Here is a 21,836-nt window from a genome sequence, read left to right on the forward strand (position 1 = left end):
TTTACTTGCACAACTGCGAAGGTCAATGAGAGCATCCACATGGGCATCAATATGGATGAAATTTTTTATTTCATGTGGAGTAGAATGGTATCATGTGGAGTAGAATGGTAATTTCACACGCTCTTGTATCTGGGCGCAGAGCCACACAGCCAGATATCATCCCCCCCCCCCCCCCGCCCCCCACATTATTATGATTCCCAAATCAGCATCAGTATGGAAAATTGACTATTAGATCATCTCATAATTGAAACATTTTCTCAAGCAATTTTTTTTTTAGGTAAATTAAGCAAATGGTTTCACATATTATTAATTCAAAGGGGGGGGAGTGTGGCCTCTTTGCCTGTTTGAAACCCAATTAGCACCTTATTTTTGGTATCTATGGGGGGGTAGGGATTTCATTTAGGGAGGACGAGAGAGACAGACACAGGTGTGGGTTCAGAAGCCATGTTCCTGAACATGAAACTTTCTTCCTTAATTCAAGGGAAAAGAATGTTGTTAGGTTGCATGGTCCCATAGCCAAGACCCAACCTCCCCTGAAATGACCGCCCCATCCCTCTACAAAATGAAATCCTCCTGATCGATGCCCTTGCGTGTCCTCTCATTGACCCCATGTTAGAGCATGGGCCACACAACTAGGCGACGTTCTTCTTCCTTAATTCAAATAATAAAATATCTCTCATGTTATATAGTCTTTTTTACCTTTGAATGTGCTCTATAATCACATGCACACTAGCATCCAACGAGGATTCCATAAATGTTGGCCTTTTGGGGATTAAAGTCTGTTAACCAATGACATAATCAGAAGATGGAAAATATGATGAAAGAGGATATAGAGAAACATGAGAAATAGTAATTAAAAAAGATTTAGTGGGAGAAAGCACGTTGCTTGGTCGCAAGCCCCCCATGTCTAGATACAATGGTGGCGAAATGACCACCCCATCCTCATGTTGGATGTTTAGACGTACACTTTCATTGGCCCCGCTGATGCAGAGGCCACACAACCAAGCAACATTCTTTTTCCCTTTTAAAATACATAGTAATAGGGAGAGGGTTTCCTACGCCACCAATGTGGGAGGAATCTTCCACGCCATAAGATAACTGTTCTTCCCATGGACATAATCGAGTGAATCACCCAGGAAGCTGCAATAGTTACATACTTACATTTATACCTCCAGTTGAGAACATTTATTAAACAGTGAAGGATCGATCATCCATCCCCACAACCTTGGAAATTTGGAGAATTGCTACCTACCTTTGAGCTTTGACTAAAATTAAATCCAGTTATTCACCCAAAAGAAGAAAAATAAATTAAATCAAGTTTTCCTGTTTTCTTTCAATGACAAAGCGTGTGAGAGCATCTAATAAGGGTGGGATTTTCATTTCATAGGCGGAACCGTTATTTCACCATTACAATTGACCCCCCCCTACCACCAAAGATAAAGTCACAACAAGTGGACTTCAACCTATTTCTAGCGTAAGACGTAGAGATGACCAATTTTGTTATCAATTCACGTATATAGCAGTTGGGAAAAAGAACTCTCTCTAGGAGGGAGCATGATCTACGTCAGCACTTCCATGTGTATATCTCACTTTCATCTCAAATAAAAATGACATTTCTACCTCTTATATTGGAGAGGAGAGAGATAGATGGAGCGCTAGCGTAGATCGCACTCTCACATAGAGAATCACTTCCCATAATAGTTTAAGCATATTTTGTTCCTTTCTCTTTCTCACATGGGGAGAGAGAGAGCTAGCACTAGCCACTAGGGCTCCAACAGGTTCAGGTACCGGGCCTTTTAGAACCCCAGCCCAACCCTGAGTCCCCTTAATTGGGCTTGACCCAGCCATCCATGACTCAGGCCAGAAAAATCCAACCCTGATTCCACCCTCAGGGTCTGGCCTGTTTGACCTTGATTGGCCCTAATTAAAGGTGTCAAAATCAAATCAAAACCAAACCGTTTAAACTGAAACCGTGAAACCATTTAATAAATGGTTCGGTTATGGTTTCAAAATTGAGGCTTTAGTTAAACGGTTAGAACCGAACCAATTAACCAAATAAAATGTTTAACACTCTTAAGTGTACATAACTGTGACAAAAGCAATCAGAAACCGTTTATCGAACCAAATCGTCTAAAGATAAAACCGCGAAACCGTTTAACAAATGATTCGATTATGGTTTCAAAATTGAGACCGTTTAATTAAATGGTTTGAACCAAATTGAACCGTTTAACACCCTTACCTAACCAGGGAGGGGGGAAGGGAGAGGCATGGGCTGGCCAGGTTAGGAAGAAGAAGAAGAAGAAGAAAGAAGAGGAAGAGGAAGAGGAAGAGGAAGAAGAAAAAGGAAAAGAAAGAAAGAAGACAACGTCGGGTTTTGCCAGATTGGTTCAACCTAAGTCGTCAATCTTGGCCCGGCATGACCCTAACTTAGGGTAAAAATTTTCAATCTTGACTTGCCCTCAATGTTAGGATATCTCAATCTAGACACTGTTCACGCTCTGGGAGAGGGAGAGGGAGAGGGAGGGTCATAGAGTCAATATGGGACCAAGGAACATTAAAGAGCTCACGTGAGACCTTTAATGGTCCAGCTCCAACCCGTGTTGCACCAAGGACTAGGGATGTAAACGGATCGGATTCGGATCGGATACGGATCGGATGTGATCGGAGCCGGATATTCCCTGGTCGAATACGGATACCTCTAAACGGATTCGGATGCGGATCGGATTCGGATTTTCGACCATCCGTTTACATCTCTGCCTTGTGTAACCCGGACCTTCCTCCCCCTAGCGGATACAATTCACTCTCAATCCATATCTCTTAGATCATGATTCTCTTTTCATCATATTCTAGAACTTATTTAATCTTCAAAAACCCTTGAAATCATTATTTACTTAATTTTTTATTATTAAGTATTCGGATTTTTTTTCGGACGGATTTTAATCGGAGTATTCGGATTATTTTCCGGATATCTCTAAACGAATACGGATGCCCCTAAACGAATACGGATGCGAATTCGGATTCGGATTTCGGTTATCCATTTACATCCCTACCAAGGACGTAGACCTCTTCGATTTCGAGAATCATCTGTGAGACTGTTACATTGTGGCCCGGGCAGGAGGATATTTCCTTATAAGTGGTTAGCATTCCTCGGATAATGGTCCTCACTAGTAGCCCCTGAGTTTCTGTCTTAAAAGTTAAAACCAGCCGGCATCCGAATTAGTTAGTGCTGATTTTCAATTCCAATTGGTCAAAATTGGTCATTAATCGGAGTGAATCAGTTGGATCGGTCTGTGCTGATTCCCGATCCAATTCATCTATTTTTTAAATCCTACTTAAAACAGTGCTAAATCTTTAGAGTAAAAAGGTTCTTTGTGAGAGTCATGGATTTTCAAAGGGGAAAGAGATACTAGAGGGCCAATGAGAGCAGACACAAGGATATCAATATAGATACTATTTTTGATTTAATGGGGGGTATGGTGGCATTTTCGTATGTTCCTGTGTTTGGGTGTAGGAGCCACGCAACCAAGTAATATTAATAAGTCAACTAATGAATGCAAAGACATAGATATGCCTCAAAAGTGATTTAGAGATTTTTGTAGGGGAAGGGCCTAGTAATTCCTTAATTTGGGATATGTACATTGTTTTAAGTATGTTACTTTAGGTTGTCACTTTCATTAACTTCACACAAATATATAAATTGGAAAAGGATTTGTTGATCTAACGGACCACAATGGTGTAGGAATACTGGAGGGATAGAAATCATCGTTATAGGAGTATTTCTGACACTTCGTCCTATGGGGAGAGAATTTATCCTATTTTTTTGATCTACTATTTTAGACCATCTATCTTTTTCTCTGCTGAAGAGAAAACTTTCCTCCATATTAATTTAAGGGCAAGAGATCTGTATTTGGTCGCATGGTCTCTACACAAGCATTTGGGCCAATGGAGGAGTATGTCTGGGTGTCTACCTCAGGAGCAGAGGCATCATTTTGATGGCGCTCTATGATCGAGAGGGCATAGTAAACACCACCAAGTAGAGATTTTTTTCCCTTAATTTAATTAACTTGTTTTATATTCATTATCTTACTTGTGATAAACATAGTTAACAAAGTCTTTTTTTTTTTTTTTGGGTGGGGGATTGAAACATAATTAACAAGTCAACATATGAGATTAATTTCTCTAACCCATTTAATGAAGGGACTGAAGTAAAAAAGGGTTTTCAAAAATAATTTGAAAGTAACTTATCATCATGTCTACTATCAAAAGTTGTTACTATATTATACATTTTTCGAGTAAACATGTGAAATGACAGGATTTATCTTCATTGAAAAAAAAATGATCGATATACTAAAAGAAAAACAAGTAAAATTACAAATCATTTCACATCTTAAGAGGTGTCAACAAAAATTCCTTTATAGAATGAATTCATTGTGAATCCGTTCATCGTTTGTTAGGAGATGATTGGTAATCATCTAGCCAACAATTTCGCATACATTTTTTTGTCAATCCTATTGAGGATCCATAAGCCACCAGGATGGCAATCCAAGTGGGCGAATAGGGGATGGTGTACCAACTCAAGCAAAGGCGGTAGGGGGTGAAGGTGTGAGGTGGGGAGGCAAGGGAGAATAATAAGATGTCAAGCATTCGATTGGAAGGGAAAGAGTGGAACAAGCAACCTCTCCCTTGGACTTAGGCCAGTCCTCTATAGCAACTGACAAACACCACCATACCAAAAGGCGCTTCTCCCTAATTCCATATACATGACTAACAAGTAGAGAGAGAGAGAGAGAGAGAGGTTTTCATTTTGACAAATGGCACATGTGCACACACTCATACATCGAATCTAAGTGGTAAAGCTAATGGGCCACATCTTAGACTCTTGGAGACCTTTTAGATTGAAAAAACCAGCCAAGTTAGGGTCCAGTTTGTTGGGTAATCAAGATTATTTAATCTTGCTTTTCTGTGACCTACTTTGCAGATCCTTTTTTCTTCTTTCATATGTGGGATCGATGGAAAGTATATACTTTTAATGTCAATTTAAGCATTAATTCGATCCACGGCCACATCCCCACCTACTATTGATTATTGACTGATCCAATTATCAAAAGTTGCTACCTCTTTGTCAATCCATCTTAATGCAGGAATTAGAAAGCTACGCACACACATGACACAACACAAAAGTTTTCTGAACAATGACTGAATAAGGTATAAAGGTTCATGATCGAAAACAATATCTCACTTGCATAAGTGTTTATTTAAGGTCTTCCTCTTAGCTACAATGCCAACACTAGGAGGTCAGAAAATCATAAATTAAGGACTAAATAGGTTCTAATCCTCAAACCCAATTATTAGATTGTAAAAATGTTGTATTTTATACTATGAAGTTCCAAAATACGTCTCTGTGTTTTTGGTTTTATTCGATGCTGGTCGCTTTTGATCAAAGTTGACGGTTTTTCTTTCGGTATAAATTTTCATTGTAGGGTGTAGTTTTCAAGGGATCCTTCTCTTCTATATATAAAGGATATTTTTGGACACTTTGCATGGATTACAAATATGTCTCTTGTATTCAATTTCTCTCAAATTTCTCTCAAGTTTTTTCGTTGTTTTAAGAAATCTCGTTATTATTGATTGAGCACAACCCAAACGTGACCCAGTAAACGAATGCAACGACAGCTGTAGAGGCCTACGAGGCTGTTTTTATCTTGGAGACTAATTCGCAAGAAATCAACTTGCACCATAGGGACGTCTACAATCTTAAGCATTATTTGAAATAAATCATCCAATTCATATATGAAAATATATGTAACAAGGGCTTTAGATTATGTTTTAATATATGCAAATAAAATTGCATAGGTAATTTAGAATAGATGTGTGGGGGTTATAATTTTCCCACAAAGTACATACTCATATTATATTGGCATACATTTGTACTTGTGTTAACCTAATTATGTGAAGGACATTGTGAAAGTGCATATGTTTGTATTAGTGAATTTTTTCTTAAAGAGAAGTCAAAAAGAATGATCGATCTCTACTTGGAAAGGAATCCAACACTTACACTTGAATTATGTTATTTAAGTATTTATAATACTACCTTGGTTCAAAGATAGCATATACAAATATGTGTTGGTGAGACCATTTATGGAATCGATAATATAGGCCTAAGTTATAGATTTCATTATGATTTTATTTTTTAGTTTTATAAGAAAGTCGGATCTGGAGCCACAAGACTAAGAATCTAAATGATAAATATTTGGTGATGACTAAAAATCTCCATATATTTGCTAGTTCACGATGTTGTATTCGGTGTTTATTGTCAACGTGATTGACTGGGTTTGTTTGTGGTTCAAATAAATAATTTAAACCCCTTGTTACATGTGTTTTTATGCATGAATTGGATGATTTATTACCAACAAAAAAGCATCCGAGTGGTATGCTATATGTTTTGCTTTTTGTAATTATGCCTACCCACCCTTTTGTTGGCATAAATGCCCTTAGATGCTTTTTTCCCGCCATTTTATAGCTCACTAGCTATAAGCGACAAATACATTATTGGTATGGCTATATGGTGCCAGTTGAGATTTTGATCACATGATTGGCAATACATATTAGGAGAATAGTCCCCCACATTTTCCCCTGAGAGTTTCTCATAAACCCATGAGTCCCCTCTACCCAATAGTTCGAGCTTTAGTATGGATAGTAACGTGGTATATATCAGACCGGATTTTTTCTAGTCCTATAATCCTACATCGGTTCGGTTGGTTACCTTGAGGCCTTTCGTCCCCTCATCAGTCCCTCCATCGAATAACACTATGTATAGTCATCTCTTGCACCTAGGGGTGTCAACCGGTCGGGTTCGGTCGGTCTCGGCGGGCCTAGACGGGCCTCACCAATTTTATAGGCTGCACCGTGTCCGACCGTTTAGGTGTTCGGGCTTGCATTGGGCGGACATGGTACTGTTTAATTTCGGTCGGTCGGTGTTCGGTCTTTAATCGGACAGCCTTATTCAAGGTAAACGGGTCTTAAACAGGCCTCGGTCGGGCTAATGGCCTATTTAACTCTAAACGGGCACTAAACGGGCACTAAACGGTGTGAAAAGTAATATCAGTCCCATTTCCCATGTCCACAAACTATAACGTCCCATGTCCCATGTCCTATTTAAAAAAAAAAAAAAAAAAGGAAAAAGAAGTGCAATTTTGCCGTGTGACTGTGTGAGACTCAAAGACTGAAATTTTGATTTTGTGAGATTGAATGAAAAAAAAAAAAAAAGAGGTGGAATTTGGAAGGTTAGTTAGGTTAATGGTTTTTTGGTAATCATTAGGTTAATGGTTAGTCCCGGTTGTTACTTGTTCAATGGGGACATATCGGTTAACGAGGCAAACGGCCTTAACGGCGGAGAGTGTGACTCATGATTCCTATAGATCTTTAACGGCCGGGTGGTGTCGGTCTGCGGTGCGGGCCTTGCATTGAGTGTGACTCATGATTCCTATAGAGGGAGTTCATGGTCAGGAGCGGAGAGAGTCACGAAGGAAAAAGACTGTGAGAGTACATGTACTATAATTTATTTACATAAAAAATAACATGTAATACACATAGATTTTGAATTACAAACTTCGAAAAGTTATAAAGTGGAAATGATCTAAACAGTCCTACACGCTCAAGGACACGACCCTCTTAATAAGGAAAAAGACCCTAAAAAGTGAACCCCCCCCCCTCCCCCCGGCCCCCCCTCTCTCTCTCTCTCTCTCTCACACAGAGCTGCATATGCTCTAGTAGTCTCACGAGCTGATGTTTGTTGAACTAACTAACTAGTCCTGTCGTCATTCTCTCTCAGCTGCATATGCCATAGTAATTACTAAAGAGCGATGACTGTGATGGGTGACAAAGACTAGACCTTCCACATAAATGGAGCACGCCCGTGGTGTACGTCTGGTGTAGGATTTGTCCCGGTTTCTCATCTCATCTCATCTCATGGTTGGCAATTTGTCATGGTTTGTCATGGTTCTTGCATGCCCATGGTGGCCCTAACAATTAGGATCATTAATTGGTGAAGTGGCCTTGGCCCATGCATGAGGGTCATATAATTCATGCCATCTTCTTCCACGTAGCTAAACTACCCACCCACCCACCTAAATTTAGTTTACAAAAAGTAACCTTCAAAATTGCTGCTTTAATTTTTACATGTTTCTCTTTTACCAAAAAACAAAAAAAGTATTTACATGTTTCCATGTCTCTCAACAGTTTTGCTATGTTTATTCACACCAAAAAAAAAAAAAAAAAAAAAAACCAGTTTAGCTATGTTGATCCTGGGCTTCCCCTGGTGGTTCGCGACTCCGAGTTTGATTGGTGGTTCAAGTCTCTTTAGCATACTAAGTTCACATTTACTTGCTTTCCAAGAAGTGGAGTCCATATAGGTATCATATTGATCCCTTGTGGGTCTTCTCTTGCCTCCTTATGAGGCCCTGAATGGCCAATAGGCTCTTGACAATTACACTAAAAAAAAAACAGTGTAGCTATATGGGCTTTCCAACCATAAATATTAAGGTATTTCTTATCTTCTTTAATCTTTTAATATCTATTAAGAAAACTAGCCCTAATGGATGGACCATTCATCCCTTCTTGGTGTATGGTCCTACGATATAGGTCATTCAGACCGTCGGATATAGGTCAACCCTTTGGATTAGTCTTATATGAAATTTGGTAGAATTATTTTATAGGAAAGAGAATGCTACCTGGTTGCATGTGACGTGGGTTATGCGCTTAGACATAGGGCCCCACAAAGTGACCGTCGTGTCTTTGGAGATTTTTGTCTTTTCATGGGGGCATGACGGTCATTTCTCATGGCCTTGTGTATAGGCGAAGGAGCTGCACACCAAATGCGACCAAGTAACATTCTTTTCCCCTTTATATTATAAGTTCGGATGTGGGAAAAAATATGGTGTAGGATGGGTTTTTGTGCAATATTTATTATCAATGAAAAACTAAAATTTGGCATTTATACAAACAATAGTACTTTTGTATATGCTAATAGTGTAAGTTACAAAGTTACAAAAACAAATAGCCCACACAAATAAAATATACAACAATTATAAGAATAATATGACAAGTTTGAGAATAATACATAAGCTTCCTATCTTCTTTTCTATATCCTGATCGGTTCATCGTGTTATTGGTGAAGCCTGATTTCCTCAATTCTGATCCAGAAAGTACTGATGTTATTTCGGCTGGCTGTTTTGCCTTTGAAATGCACCAAAATGGCCAAAAAGTGTATACTACATCGCTGACCCCTGAAGAGCTTGTCGAGACCTTCGATTTGATATGTATTTCATCCTATGTTGGTTCACGATCAGACCAGACTGGGTGGGCTTCTGGGGGCAGTTTTGCACTTTTGTGGGTTAGGGTTTCCCTATATTGTATATTTATATAGTGGTTATCTCTTTGAGAGATGTGAGGGTTGTGAGAGAGGTTTTGTATTTTTCTTCACAGAAATAATAGATCTAGGACTATCGCTCTGCCATGGATGTTGTAGTCTACCTTCTTGGGGGTAAACCACGTAAAATCTTTGTCTTGTGTTTGTGTGATTTTTCTTTCCATTTACTTTCTTTTGCAAAATCGCCATTCTACTGCAAACACATTGATAATTCCTATATGATACTCCATGGAGGAGATGCTCCTATAGATATGAAAGAAACACTAGAATGCCTTGTTTAGGATTGTGTGTTGGGGTGTAGGATGTCTTATATTTTGTCGCATGGGTTTTTGTGGGTTGTTTCTGAAAGGCCGTTAAAAGCCTGTAGGTCATTAGGGCATTAGGTACAGAGGAATCAGCCGACATTGCATGTTATCTTCGTTACTAGGGTCTCGACGAACTTGGGGTCCATGTAAGGTTCATGGCAGTAACCCTGAGAAGTCTCGACGAACTTGGGGTCCATGTAAGGTTCATGGCAGTAACCCTGAGAAAAAATAAAATTAAGGTTTACATGGGGGTATTTTGGGAAATTCATATTTTTCTGTTTCCCTATAAATTGTTGCGATGAAAGGGTGAAAGACTATGAGGTTTACTAGGAATTCTTTGTAAACATGGAGTAGCACGAGAAAGAAAGATAAGTGTACAAAGACATAAGCAAAGAATCCACTCCCCCAAGAAATGCCACTAGTACATGTTTACCAAAACATGAGTAGACCTAGAGAATAAGCACCGGTAGTGGACCTGATAACTAGTTTGAAGAGGTTCCTCTTTGGAAGGCGCATATTATCTATATTGGGTAGCTAATAATAACAAATTTCATTTGTTTAGAAATTAAGGCCTTAAGCAAAGCATGAATGGGGAAATTAAATTAGAATAATTAGAGGATCCCTACTCATGCTATTCGAAGACCTAGGGAAGCAACAAAAAAAAAAAAACAAATGTGTTATCAAAACATGAAAAGGGCTAGAGAGAAAGCACTGGTATAGTGGACCTGATATAATATGGTTTGAAGAGAAATAACAAAGAAAAGTAAGTACTATAGGGAGAGGGTCCCTCTCGTATGCCTTTCCTATTCTTGCTTTGCTTATGCCTTTGTAAGCCATAGAAAAATATCTATATAAGGTAACTAATAATAACAACATCCATTTATTTAGAAGCCTAGCTACCTCATCATCAAATGCTTTTCTTCACTTTCCAAAGGCCTTAAGAAAAGTATGAAATAAGAAAGACATAAGCAGAGAATCCCTACTCATGCAATAGGTAGGAAAGCAACTATATGGGGTATAGCTAATCAAAAACAAATCTTATGCAATGATAGCTAACAAAATACAAATCTTTTTGGAAGTTTCTCCAAGATGGTATTTTTCTTTGAGTTTGTGTATCTTTTTCGCATCTAATTGTTCTAGAAAATATTTTCTTAGCAAAGCCATAATAGTGGTCGTCCAAATGGAATAATTTGTTTCTTCTATGGGTTTGCAGATACCCTCTTAGGTTTTAGTATTTTCAAAATACCCTTTTTAATCGAAGCGGGATTCCATCTAAATTACTAATTTTTGTGGCAATTTTCAAGTTAAATATTCAAACACAAACTTAAAGGGATTATCTAAATGACACCTCTATATGTGTATTTAGAACTTTTTTTTTGTATGAATGAAAAATATATTAACGAAACATAGAGAATCTTCTATCCCTTCCCCTCCCCCCTTAAAAAAAAAAAAGAATACAAGGAGAAAACTCCACAACAAAACAACGGACTAACCTACAGCCTAAACAAATTGAAGGGACACCAAGTAAAGATGAACCAAGGACATAATCAGACTCGCTCAAACAACCTATCACCTGTATATAAAGTTGACTTTTTCCCATTAGGATTATAAGGAGGAGTCATCCCACTCCCACTTTGAATCTTAGAAGCTAAGGAAAGAACTTCACACCTTCTTAATTGATCCCTTGCTTTATTCCAAAAAATTCTTTAAATTAGAGGTATGAAAGGACTTTCAAAACAACTTGAAAATCTCAACTTAAAATGACAAGATTATGTTGTCAATTTTACATGTTTCTGCTGAAGTCATCCAATTAAGACTTATAGCCTCTCATTAGAAAGATAGGATGACCTGTAGTAATAGTTTAGATTTTAGAATCAACTACACAATTCCTGTCTCACTAACTCATTCTATATTTAGAGTCATGCATATCTCCTTTTCCTAGAAGAAATTAAGGGTTGTACTATTGAGAAAATAAAGTTAAATTAAAAGAGAAAGAAAGGTTACAAAATGAACAAACAATTGAATGGACTTAAACCTTGTCCCTTTGCCACCTCAAATCTCATTGTCACCCCTACTTTTCATTAATACCATTTAATTTGTTTAATGACTTCTTGGACCGTGATAGAACAGAATCAAAAGCCAAGGTATTACCACCTTGCAAGGGAATAGATAGTACAATTATCAGAATCCTATGCTCCTAATGCAACGTTGTTATGCCCAACCGTATATGTATACGATCGTGCCTTGCAATCTTTGAATGAGGGTAGAGGGTAGAAGTGTAATTACACATTCCCCTCTCTTCTCGAAAATGCAATCAAACACACGTCATCACATTTTTTTGCGAGTGGCTATTGTATCTTCGTGGAATTTTCTCTCTTGGAGGTACAAGAAACGGGCCACTACATAGCCACTCTTCTAGCGGAACCTGAGTGGAAGGTACTTTACTAATACGATAACTAAAGTTAATTTGGTTCAAATATCTCTTTGGTATTTATCTATGTCAACCACCTATTTTATGGTATGATAATATTGGAGCTACCTATACTCATCTTGTTTTTAATGCACGAACAAAGCATACCAAGAAGCGTATATTACTACTTACTTTATTCTATCTTTGTGGACCTATATATATATATGTTAAAACCACATATATAACACAAACTCACATTTATGTGAGAGAACCTTTCTGTTAATAATATCTTAATTCTGAACAACTCTCTCTAATTAATTAAGTATTACATTAAGTGAAGAAATAAAGACAATATGCTTCATATATGTTAGCCTCTTAAAAAAAATTTTGTTTGTTCAACAACTTGCCCCCAAGCTATCCTATCATTGAACCAAAAACCATCAAGATATAACAGCTTCATGTACGGCAAATGGTGTGGAACTCTGAATAGTGAAGTATCATAGTTAAAACTGGCTAGATACTATATAACTGATCCAATAAGTACAAAGCAGCATTTCTCAAGTCAGATCCCAATCATCAAATTCAAAAGGGACACCTTCCAGCTGAACCCTTTTCAATCCAGTTTAAAGTTTGACTATGGCAACTCATAAAAGATAAAGTAATAAGTGATGAATCTAAGCGGTTGGTTTTGTCCTGTTTCAGCTTGGATTTCACCCTTTTTTTTCTTTTTTTTCCCCCCACCCTTACAAATCCAGTTAATTTGAGTATGTGTGTGTCTGTTTCATCTGGGTTTTCACCCAATTTTGACCAAATCGATCTAGTTGAGAGAGAGAGTGTGTGTGTGTAAGTGTAAGCTCTAAATTGAGAATTAACATTTTTATATGGCTGTATGGTACATGTATAGTTAAAAATTGAGATAAAATTATAATGGGAGAAAAAATGCTAACCGGTCATGCGTTCAACGTCTACACACATAATCGTCTTAGGGTGTTTGAAAATAACCGCCTTACCCCCACGTAAATATGGAACTTTCAGACATCCCAAAGCGATTATGTGTCTAGGCGGGGTCACCATGCTTAACCCACAATCGGATAACGATCTATTCTCCAATTATAATATATACTGACGGCAACCAATGAGAACACACACATTGACATTTTAGAACAAAATTTTCACCTTTCCTGAGAGGTAAGACGATCATTTCACCCCACTCTATCTAGGCGTGGCTTTCGACCCCACCCACTCCCCCACTCCCCTCTCTCCCACCAAAGAGAACATTTTCCCTATATACTGTGTGAAATCGCATGTGCTTCCATGGTATGGTCACTGTACCATACACAATAAATTAGCTTTAGCTTTTCTAAACTGCCCTTCGATTGTAAGTATTCTCTCTCTCTCTCTCTCTCTCTCCACCGACAGCAAATCCCGCTCACCCTTTTGTTTTTACTTCTTCGGGCGTACTATGTAGACCCTTTACAACTCTCCTTTATATTTCTTCGGCCTGACAACCCTGCACAGTGCAGACCCCTCCCTCCACCCTTACTCTCTTTCTCTCTCTCTCTCTCTCTATATCTTTCTCTCTTGTGTCCTATCTGAATCAAATAACATGGTACAGTCAAAGAAGTTCAGAGGCGTAAGGCAGCGACACTGGGGCTCGTGGGTTTCTGAAATCCGGCACCCACTCTTGTAAGCATTATTCCCTTTCCCACATTTCAATTTTCCAACTCTATAATTGGATACTTTACAGTTCCCAAAAAAAGTCTTTTCCCTCTTCTTCTTCTTCTAATTGTTTCATTCTCTCTCTCATTCTGTTATATCAATAGGAAGAGAAGGGTGTGGCTAGGGACCTTCGAAACAGCTGAAGAAGCCGCACGAGCTTACGATGAGGCAGCAATTCTTATGAGTGGTCGGAATGCCAAGACCAATTTCCCCGTCGTCAAGACTCCCGACGGCGATACAAAGACCCGTGGCGGCGGCGACTACTCAACCCCGATTTCAAGCCTCTCTGCTACACTTAGTGAGAAACTTCGGAGGTGTTGCAAGACTCCTTCTCCTTCCCTCACTTGTTTGAGGCTTGACACTGAGAATTCCAATATTGGAGTGTGGCAGAAACGTGCTGGGTCACATTCTGAATCACATTGGGTTATGACAGTTGAACTTGAGAAGAAGAGTCCACAAGTGATCTCCCAAACATCATCAATTTCGCCGGAGATGACTCCGGCGACAATGGCTTCTTCAACCGGAGAAGGGATTGAAGAAGAAGATAGAATTGCATTGCAGATGATTGAAGAATTGCTTAATAGAAATTGTCCTAGTCCTTCAACTACTTCTCAGCAGGGAGATCTCCAATCAGGGGAAGATCAGGAGGGGACCTTCCTTGTGTAATAGACTATCATGAACATTTATGTTTTATGTTCATGTCTTTCATCGCCCACCATTGTTGATTTTAGGTAAAACCCATAGCTGAACTTGTGTGACTATTCTAGACTACTAGCTTCGTACATAAATAAATATATTTGACAAAGGGATAATAAAACGAAACTGTTTTAATCAGTTTCAGTCTCTCCCCAAACATTCCCAATTCTTCTCTAAATTGATTTCTCTTCCTTTCTCTTGGATTTGGGATCTTGTGGTTGTATTTTCTCTTAATGGATCTTCTTGGGTATTGATAATCTCTGTCTCTTTTCTCTCTCTCTCTCTCTCAGCATTTCACATCAGCCAGCTATTAAACAGATGATGTAGCTAAAAGATGTGTTAAATTAGAGAGTGAATTTTCTTTTCCCGGCCACAGTCCAACCACCTGTTGACTTGAATCAGTCTTTGAACACCCAAAAGAAGAAGAGAAAGAAAGAAAGAAAAAAAAGAAGACTTGTGTCAATCATTAAAGCTCAACTATGATGGTAAATTGACAAATAACTCTGTAAAAAAAAAAAAAAATAGAAAGACTTGGGTCAATCATTAAGTTTTCAGTGGGACTTGAAATTGGACCAGGCCAATTCTTTGTCCTTAGTTCTTACCAGTTATCACAGCATAGTCAATTTGATGAGTTCTACAATGACCAGAAAAGTCCATGACCATGATTGATACAAGGAGTGGTACCTGTAACATTTTTCAGCTTTCATTGATGATTAGATACCAAACAAAACACCAAAAGAAACGAAAACAGAGTAAGATGACATAGAGATTTAATGTGGTTCACACACAAATACGGTGTGCTTCATCCACAAGCAAAGCTGAAGATATTTCACAATGTAAACCAGGAAAGTTGCAGTGGAGGTCTCTCAAAAACACCCAAATTGACACTGCTGTTTTCTCCTAGAAAACTGAAAAACCCAAAATCTCATTCACTTTACAATAAAACGGGTAAAGAATATAAATACTCCTTCATCGGATTTGATCGATCCATTGGGTCTAAGCCCTCCGCTACCATCACAGATCTCAGAAAAAGTTTCATTCTGATCGCTACCAAAAAATATCAGAACAGGTCATTCTTTGAAACGGGTACAAGAATTCGAGACACACATAACAGATTATAAATAGGGAGAATCAGTTTTTTAATTTTCTCAAAGTAATTATGGCTTCAATTAGAGCTGCTTCAGAGTTTACAAGCATGTTTACTCGGTAGAGGACTATAAGAGGAGATCGATATTGGTTATAATTTTACTGATCAACAAGGCTACAACATTGGCTTCTAATGAAGAAATAAATGAGAAAGAGACATTTCAATCCTTGCTGTATGTGAAGGCTAGATGCTGTTTAAACCAACAATGTAACATGTCTTGACGTTAAGCAAAAATGTTCAATCAGATGGAAATTAGAGTGTGATAATGACTTGTTTAGACAGTGATCTTGCACGGAAACAAGGGAGCCAGAAGATGATTAAGTTGATAATAAATTGGTCATTACGCATGCATGACGGTGTATATACGTACTACAATGGGGACCACAATGACGAATCAATACTGGATACAAAAAACTAAAGATTTCCCCTTTCCCTGAGGGATTTTCTCCATCCTCAGAGGCACACCGGAGTTGTCAAGTTCCAGCTCTGATACCACTTGTTAGGGACTTGGATAGAACTCATTTTCAAAAGCTAGCCCAAGTACCTATAAGTCTCCACATTAGGTTATTCACATCTGATGTGGGATTATTGCTCTCGCTGGAACCCAAACAAGACGCCCTATCCTTAATGGCTAACTTTTAAGGATGAGTTCTACCCAAATCCTAACGATTCTTCCCTTGTCACCACCCTACCATGGTCTATCGGACCAGAGAATCCCTTCCCTTAACTAATAGCACCCTATAAGGAAAACTTTACCGTTACCGTGCCTTACACATCTTGCTGTACTAAATTTCCTGTTTTAGGGGAGGCAAAGTCCATGTGAAGAAGATTCATTTGGATCAAGAATAAGGTGATAATCCAAAGAAGATTACCCAAAGGTTAAAGGGCTTTGAGTGGTGATAACAGTAGTAGTTGGTTCACCATCAATGTATCGTACCATGTTCATTAAGGGTCTATCTTAGATTTCACTCTTGGAGACTCTAATACACTTCTTATGGTTTCTTTTCTCTTTCAATGTGGGTCTAGTTTGTAGTAACAGTTAGGTAACCTTCTGTGTATCCTAAATTAATTCTTGTTATGATGGAACTCTTCTGTCTAAGCTGTGCTCAACAAAGTTCCATATCTTGCTGTGACTTTCTACTTCAATAACTAAAGTCTTTCCTTTAGTGACCAGTTTCTGTGGTCACATTTTTATTGTGAGTTTGCCTATATGTGACTATGAAGACACTTCATGTCTAATAGATTAAAATCTCTTTGCTTGAATTGAGAAAATTAATATACAATAGTTGGTATTGTATTTAGAGCTGAACATAAACTAGTAAATACATTGCTTGGCCTTTTTTCCTCTAAAGCTATATCAAGGACTTAAATTCAAACCCACCCACCCACCTTCCCCCCCCCCTCCCCCCCTCCCCATGGTTCTAAGTATCGGTATCGTATCGCCCATATCGGTTTTGCTAGTCATCGATACCGATACCGATACCAATACCATGTCGATATCGTATTGGTAGCACGGTACAGACAAGGGGTAAAATAGTCAAAAAACTCATTTTTTAAGGAATTTCAAGGGTAATTTTGTCCGATACAACCGATCCAGACCAATACCATATTGATATCGTATCAGTTTTGTGTGTTGCCGATACCGTGCACTAAAATCATGCCCTCCCCACCAAAAAAAAAAAAAGGTGGAGGGGGGAGTGGGGGAGGAAGAACTACTCTTTTCAAAATACTGTCAAATTTCAGAAAATTAATTTGAGAAATGCAGAATGAAAATTAACATTAATGGTGGGAAAGAACACACACATGTACACAAAGGTTACTAAGGGTAAAAGATCCAATAAAAGGGGAATTCGGAGGAAGTCATTTATGGTATAACTGATATGAACATAAATTTGAAAATGAAAAGAAAAGAAAATTTTAGCGAAGAGCGAGCGGTAGCAGAACATCTGTATTGCCAGGCTTGGCAAGACAAACCACTGATATCTGTCATAGGGCAACTTGTCTATGCCCAAATTTGGTATATAGGTAGGTCTTTTTTTCTTTCTTTTGCAAAATGTTAGCAAAGAATATATTAATAATTATAAAAAATGATATACAAAATTAACGTTTAGGCATACTTAGAAAGACAAATCATTCTTAGTAAAAATGCGTTTAAAACTCTATTTTAAATGTGTTTTTGTTTTTTATCATTTTAAACACGTTTTGCCATATGCTTCTCAAATATACGGTAATAAACGTCAAACGGCAAGTATTCCCGTTTAAAACACGTTCTCATTTTTTTGATGTTTTTTAAGATCTTGGACTTTACTGACCATATCTCTCTCTCCTGAACTCTGATCGGCCTGATTCTTTCACCGACGAAAAGATGACTCGAAGGGCTACATTTTTCATGATATCACTTTCAGCTCAAGGTCAATGCATGGATATAAAAAATAGAAGCATGTATTTCAAATAAAAATTCTTCAATTTATATGAGAATAATGCCGTATTTTTGAAATATAAACGTTTAAAACCTGTACCATTCGTTTTCCGTTTTTTATTGTTCTCTATTTTTTTGACCGTTTTATTTGACCATCCGTTTGCAGTTTTTACTGTTTAAAACCCGCACCATAAGACTGTTTTTTTTTGCTGTTCCTGTTTTTGTTAACTATGAGACAAACAAATACAATAATGATTTGAAACTCCACCATCGGCATTGCTACTAACAGAGAAACAAATCACAAAAGAAATAGCGATTAACTAACAAATCAAAATCTAGGTTGTTCTTGCGCATCCCAAGAAATCTCGTCCCAAACAAAAAGTTTGGGGGGGGGGGTGTCGATCAAAAAAGAAAAAGAATATTGTTGCTGCTGTCCATTTAGTCAAAGAGCTTACAATTGGATTTGCTTCCCTATAGCAATGAATAGAGAAGTCAATTCCCAATGTTTGAGGTTGCATCAATAAGGTCTTTTTTAATCAACTCTAAAATCCGAGGGAGGGGGTCTTAAGTCTTAACCTCCCTTCAAATTGACGACGATCTCTTTCATACCCTAAATGAATATGGAGGAGGACAAATCCACCATTCATATACTCTCTAAAAGACAGATAGAAGCTTTCAAGCCATGAATGACAAAATAAATCCATCAATTATTTCTTGAAGCTTTAGCAATAGTAAAATCACCTAGCATTCTGTCTGTCCAAAAATCAATTTTTGTTCCGTCAGTCATGATCCATCTTTCATTGTTTGAAACAAACTCTCAAATCTTTCTTATCACTGGCCACACTGAAGAAGATTGAAAGGAATTCTTGAGAGATCCATCAACCTTCACATATTTCGCCGACAAAATAATAGTCAAGGACAGAGTTTCCTCTTCTTTGGGTTTACATAATGAATCATACTTTACAATTGTAGAGTTGGCATAGTCTGGGTCTACAGACCAGATAAAGTTCCTCGTCCATCATTCCATCAGTATAATTAAAGAGGAGGCCACCAATACATCGAGAAACTATGGATAGGAATACTAGACATAACTGACTTTACCAACAGAAACCTTCTCGCCATAGAGATTAATTTTCCTCAATCAACTTGTTAACGTGGCTTTAAACTTACCCATCAATGCCAATATAAAGTCCTTTTTCACCCTACTTTTGAAAATTTCCACCCCAAGATAACAAGTAGGAAACTTACAAACCGAGAAACCCAACACTTCTAAAATTCTTTGGTCCCTCGTAGCCAAGTCTTTGTTAAGAAAACAACGCCCAGAATGGCGATTTACAGAAGCAAAACGAAAAATAGAGAGAGATCACACAACGCACAACACAGAGATTTACGTGGTTCATCTCCAAGATGGAAGCTACATCCACGGTCGAGCAGTAGAACAAGTTTCACTATTCTCTTTGAAAATGTTACAAACCCTCATAACCCTATCTCAAAGAGATAAGAACATTATATAGGGAAGCCCTAACCCCAGAAAGTACAAAAATGCCCTTAGCCCAAAAATTGCCAAAAAAACATAGCCGGACCAAAACATAACACAAGGCTCAAAAGTACTCATTTTGAAGATCTCGATGAGATGGAACCCCGCCATTTTTCGGCATTCTGAGGTCGTTTCGAGGCCGAAACGGCCCTCCGAAAGTCTCAACCACACTTTCTGGACCAAATCAGGCTTCACCAACAACAGTCTTTCCCTACAAATAATTTGCTCTTATCTGGATGGATCTTTTGACCAACATATAATTGAAATTTTTTAGGAAACAACTTAATTGATAAGAGGAAGGTTGTGGTTCTAGGAAGGTGTCCTCATCCGCACCTTTCTGAAGATGTCCACGCTCATAAGGAGACGTTATAGACACCTCATTTTGTCACCTCAGAACAGGCTAGGCGATATTTAATCAAGTAGGTGTTTCGAAATGATGTGAAACTTATATTATTTGTAGCTTTGGAGGTTCCCCGTGCCCACAAAAGTGTTCCAAATCCTTAGGATGACGGTGAGAGTTAAAATGACTAAAAATGAATTTTGACAAATAATGGTAACAGGAGTGTCATATAGGTGAGAACCAACCCAAACCCCAAAATCAGGCCCGACCTTAGTCCATGCAGGATCATACTTGAATTGGGCCCTAACCCCATTGCCAAACCAAGTCAACCAAGTATATTGGATCGGGCAAGCACATAATGAGAATTTCCCGCTGCCGACGACTGGTCGGCCGACTAGGCGCCAACGCGGGCTAAACTTCAGTACATGTGAGATTATTCCTATCCAACGCTGGATCCTAGGTTTTTTGCACAATTTTGGACTCTTGTCCAAGATTTTTGATTTGTTTAATTATTGGTATTATCTTGTCATTGTCGACCGAAAGACTTACTTAAACCTTTTCAATGACCCTAATGGATGTGATGGAGACAACTAATGGAGTTGGAATCTATCACATCTTTACTCTTGGTTGATTGATGGAGCTTACCTCTATTTTCTTAGTTAATTAACTACCCTATTCCCTTAGGGTCAAGGAGATTACAAAGAGTTTGGATAAGGAACATTGCCTTGGACGTGGGTAACATTCTAAACTATAAATAAGAAGTCCCTTAGATGTTTGAGGGCATCTTGGAAACACTCACAATCCCTACAAGGTGTCCGTAAGAGAAAAATAGAGAGAAGGTCTCTCCTGTACTAAAAGTCCTTTGTTGTTGTGTAGACTTGAGCTCTTCTAAACCTGAGCCTAGCTTGTTCCAATGTTCCTATCCTCTTCACAAGTTTTGAATCATTGAGTAGTGAGATATCCTTTGAACACTGAAGGTATGTCATTGTTGTCATTGTGGGGCAGTAGTGACATGCCATGAATTGGAGCATGTTTGTATCTTTTACAAGACTTTTTTTGTATATTATGATAATAGGTTTCGTTAGCTTTCATCTGTGACTTCTCGGGGGGGTTTTTCGATGGTTGATTTCTATATTTTTTTTAATTTCAATGTTTTGTTGACATATTTCATGGTTCTACATCCATTCGTGTGGGTTTTGTTTTTGCCATTTGATTTTCTAAGGTTTTAATTGATGGTTTTTGGTCATGGTTTTATAATATTTTTTTTCAATGTATTTGGATGGCCTTTTCATTAGAAGTTCTTCGTGTTATTTATTTTCCTTTGTTTTCATACTCCCTAGTGTCTTAGGCTAGTTTCACATATAGGGGTATTTTAACTATTTTACATGTGCACAAATCTCTATAGCTTAGGATCGAAGTCCCAAACATCTTCTTTACACCGCAATCTCTTAATGATCGAAAATTCAAACACCTTCCTCGGACCACAACTTCAATGTTTAACACCCCCTCTGTTTTTTGGTGTTTTTGCTGAACTGGATCCTCCGGGTCCCACCACGGCTGGAGGACTGGAGGAAAGCCAAATTGCATTTCAGGGAGGCTGAGCTCCAAGGCATGGACACGAAGCTTCTTACTTTATAAACGTAGCAAGCTTCAATCGTTACCGTCCAATTAGTGTGTTACAAAGTTGAAGAGTCTAGATTGGATATCTTTGTAAGCAATTTACGCGGCAAAACTGTAGGTTGAAAGAGTAACCATAGATCTCAGAGGCTCCATAGAATTTACTCTTCGATTCCTAATTCCTACCATTCAACCGTTAACTACCATTCTTTTTCGAAG

At 38.2% G+C, this 21,836-nt stretch overlaps 1 protein-coding gene across 1 annotated transcript; it reads left to right on the forward strand.

Moving 5' to 3' along the window:
* Positions 1 to 13,653: 13,653 nt before the first annotated feature.
* LOC122652160 (ethylene-responsive transcription factor WIN1) lies at positions 13,654 to 14,701 on the forward strand. Its single transcript, XM_043845834.1, has 2 exons — positions 13,654 to 13,828; positions 13,966 to 14,701. The coding sequence occupies exons 1-2, from the start codon at positions 13,749 to 13,751 to the stop codon at positions 14,525 to 14,527; spliced, it is 642 nt and encodes a 213-aa protein (XP_043701769.1). The 5' UTR covers positions 13,654 to 13,748; the 3' UTR covers positions 14,528 to 14,701.
* The last annotated feature ends 7,135 nt before the right edge of the window (positions 14,702 to 21,836 follow it).

The sequence above is a fragment of the Telopea speciosissima genome, chromosome 2, assembly GCF_018873765.1.
Source record: "Telopea speciosissima isolate NSW1024214 ecotype Mountain lineage chromosome 2, Tspe_v1, whole genome shotgun sequence".
Lineage (NCBI taxonomy): Eukaryota > Viridiplantae > Streptophyta > Magnoliopsida > Proteales > Proteaceae > Telopea > Telopea speciosissima.

Bases quoted from the DNA above. Each gene is read 5' to 3' on its own strand.
- LOC122652160 (XM_043845834.1), top strand. From the start codon at position 13,749: ATGGTACAGTCAAAGAAGTTCAGAGGCGTAAGGCAGCGACACTGGGGC. The intron at 13,829-13,965 runs GTAAGCATTATT...TTATATCAATAG, and splicing joins GAAATCCGGCACCCACTCTT to GAAGAGAAGGGTGTGGCTAG.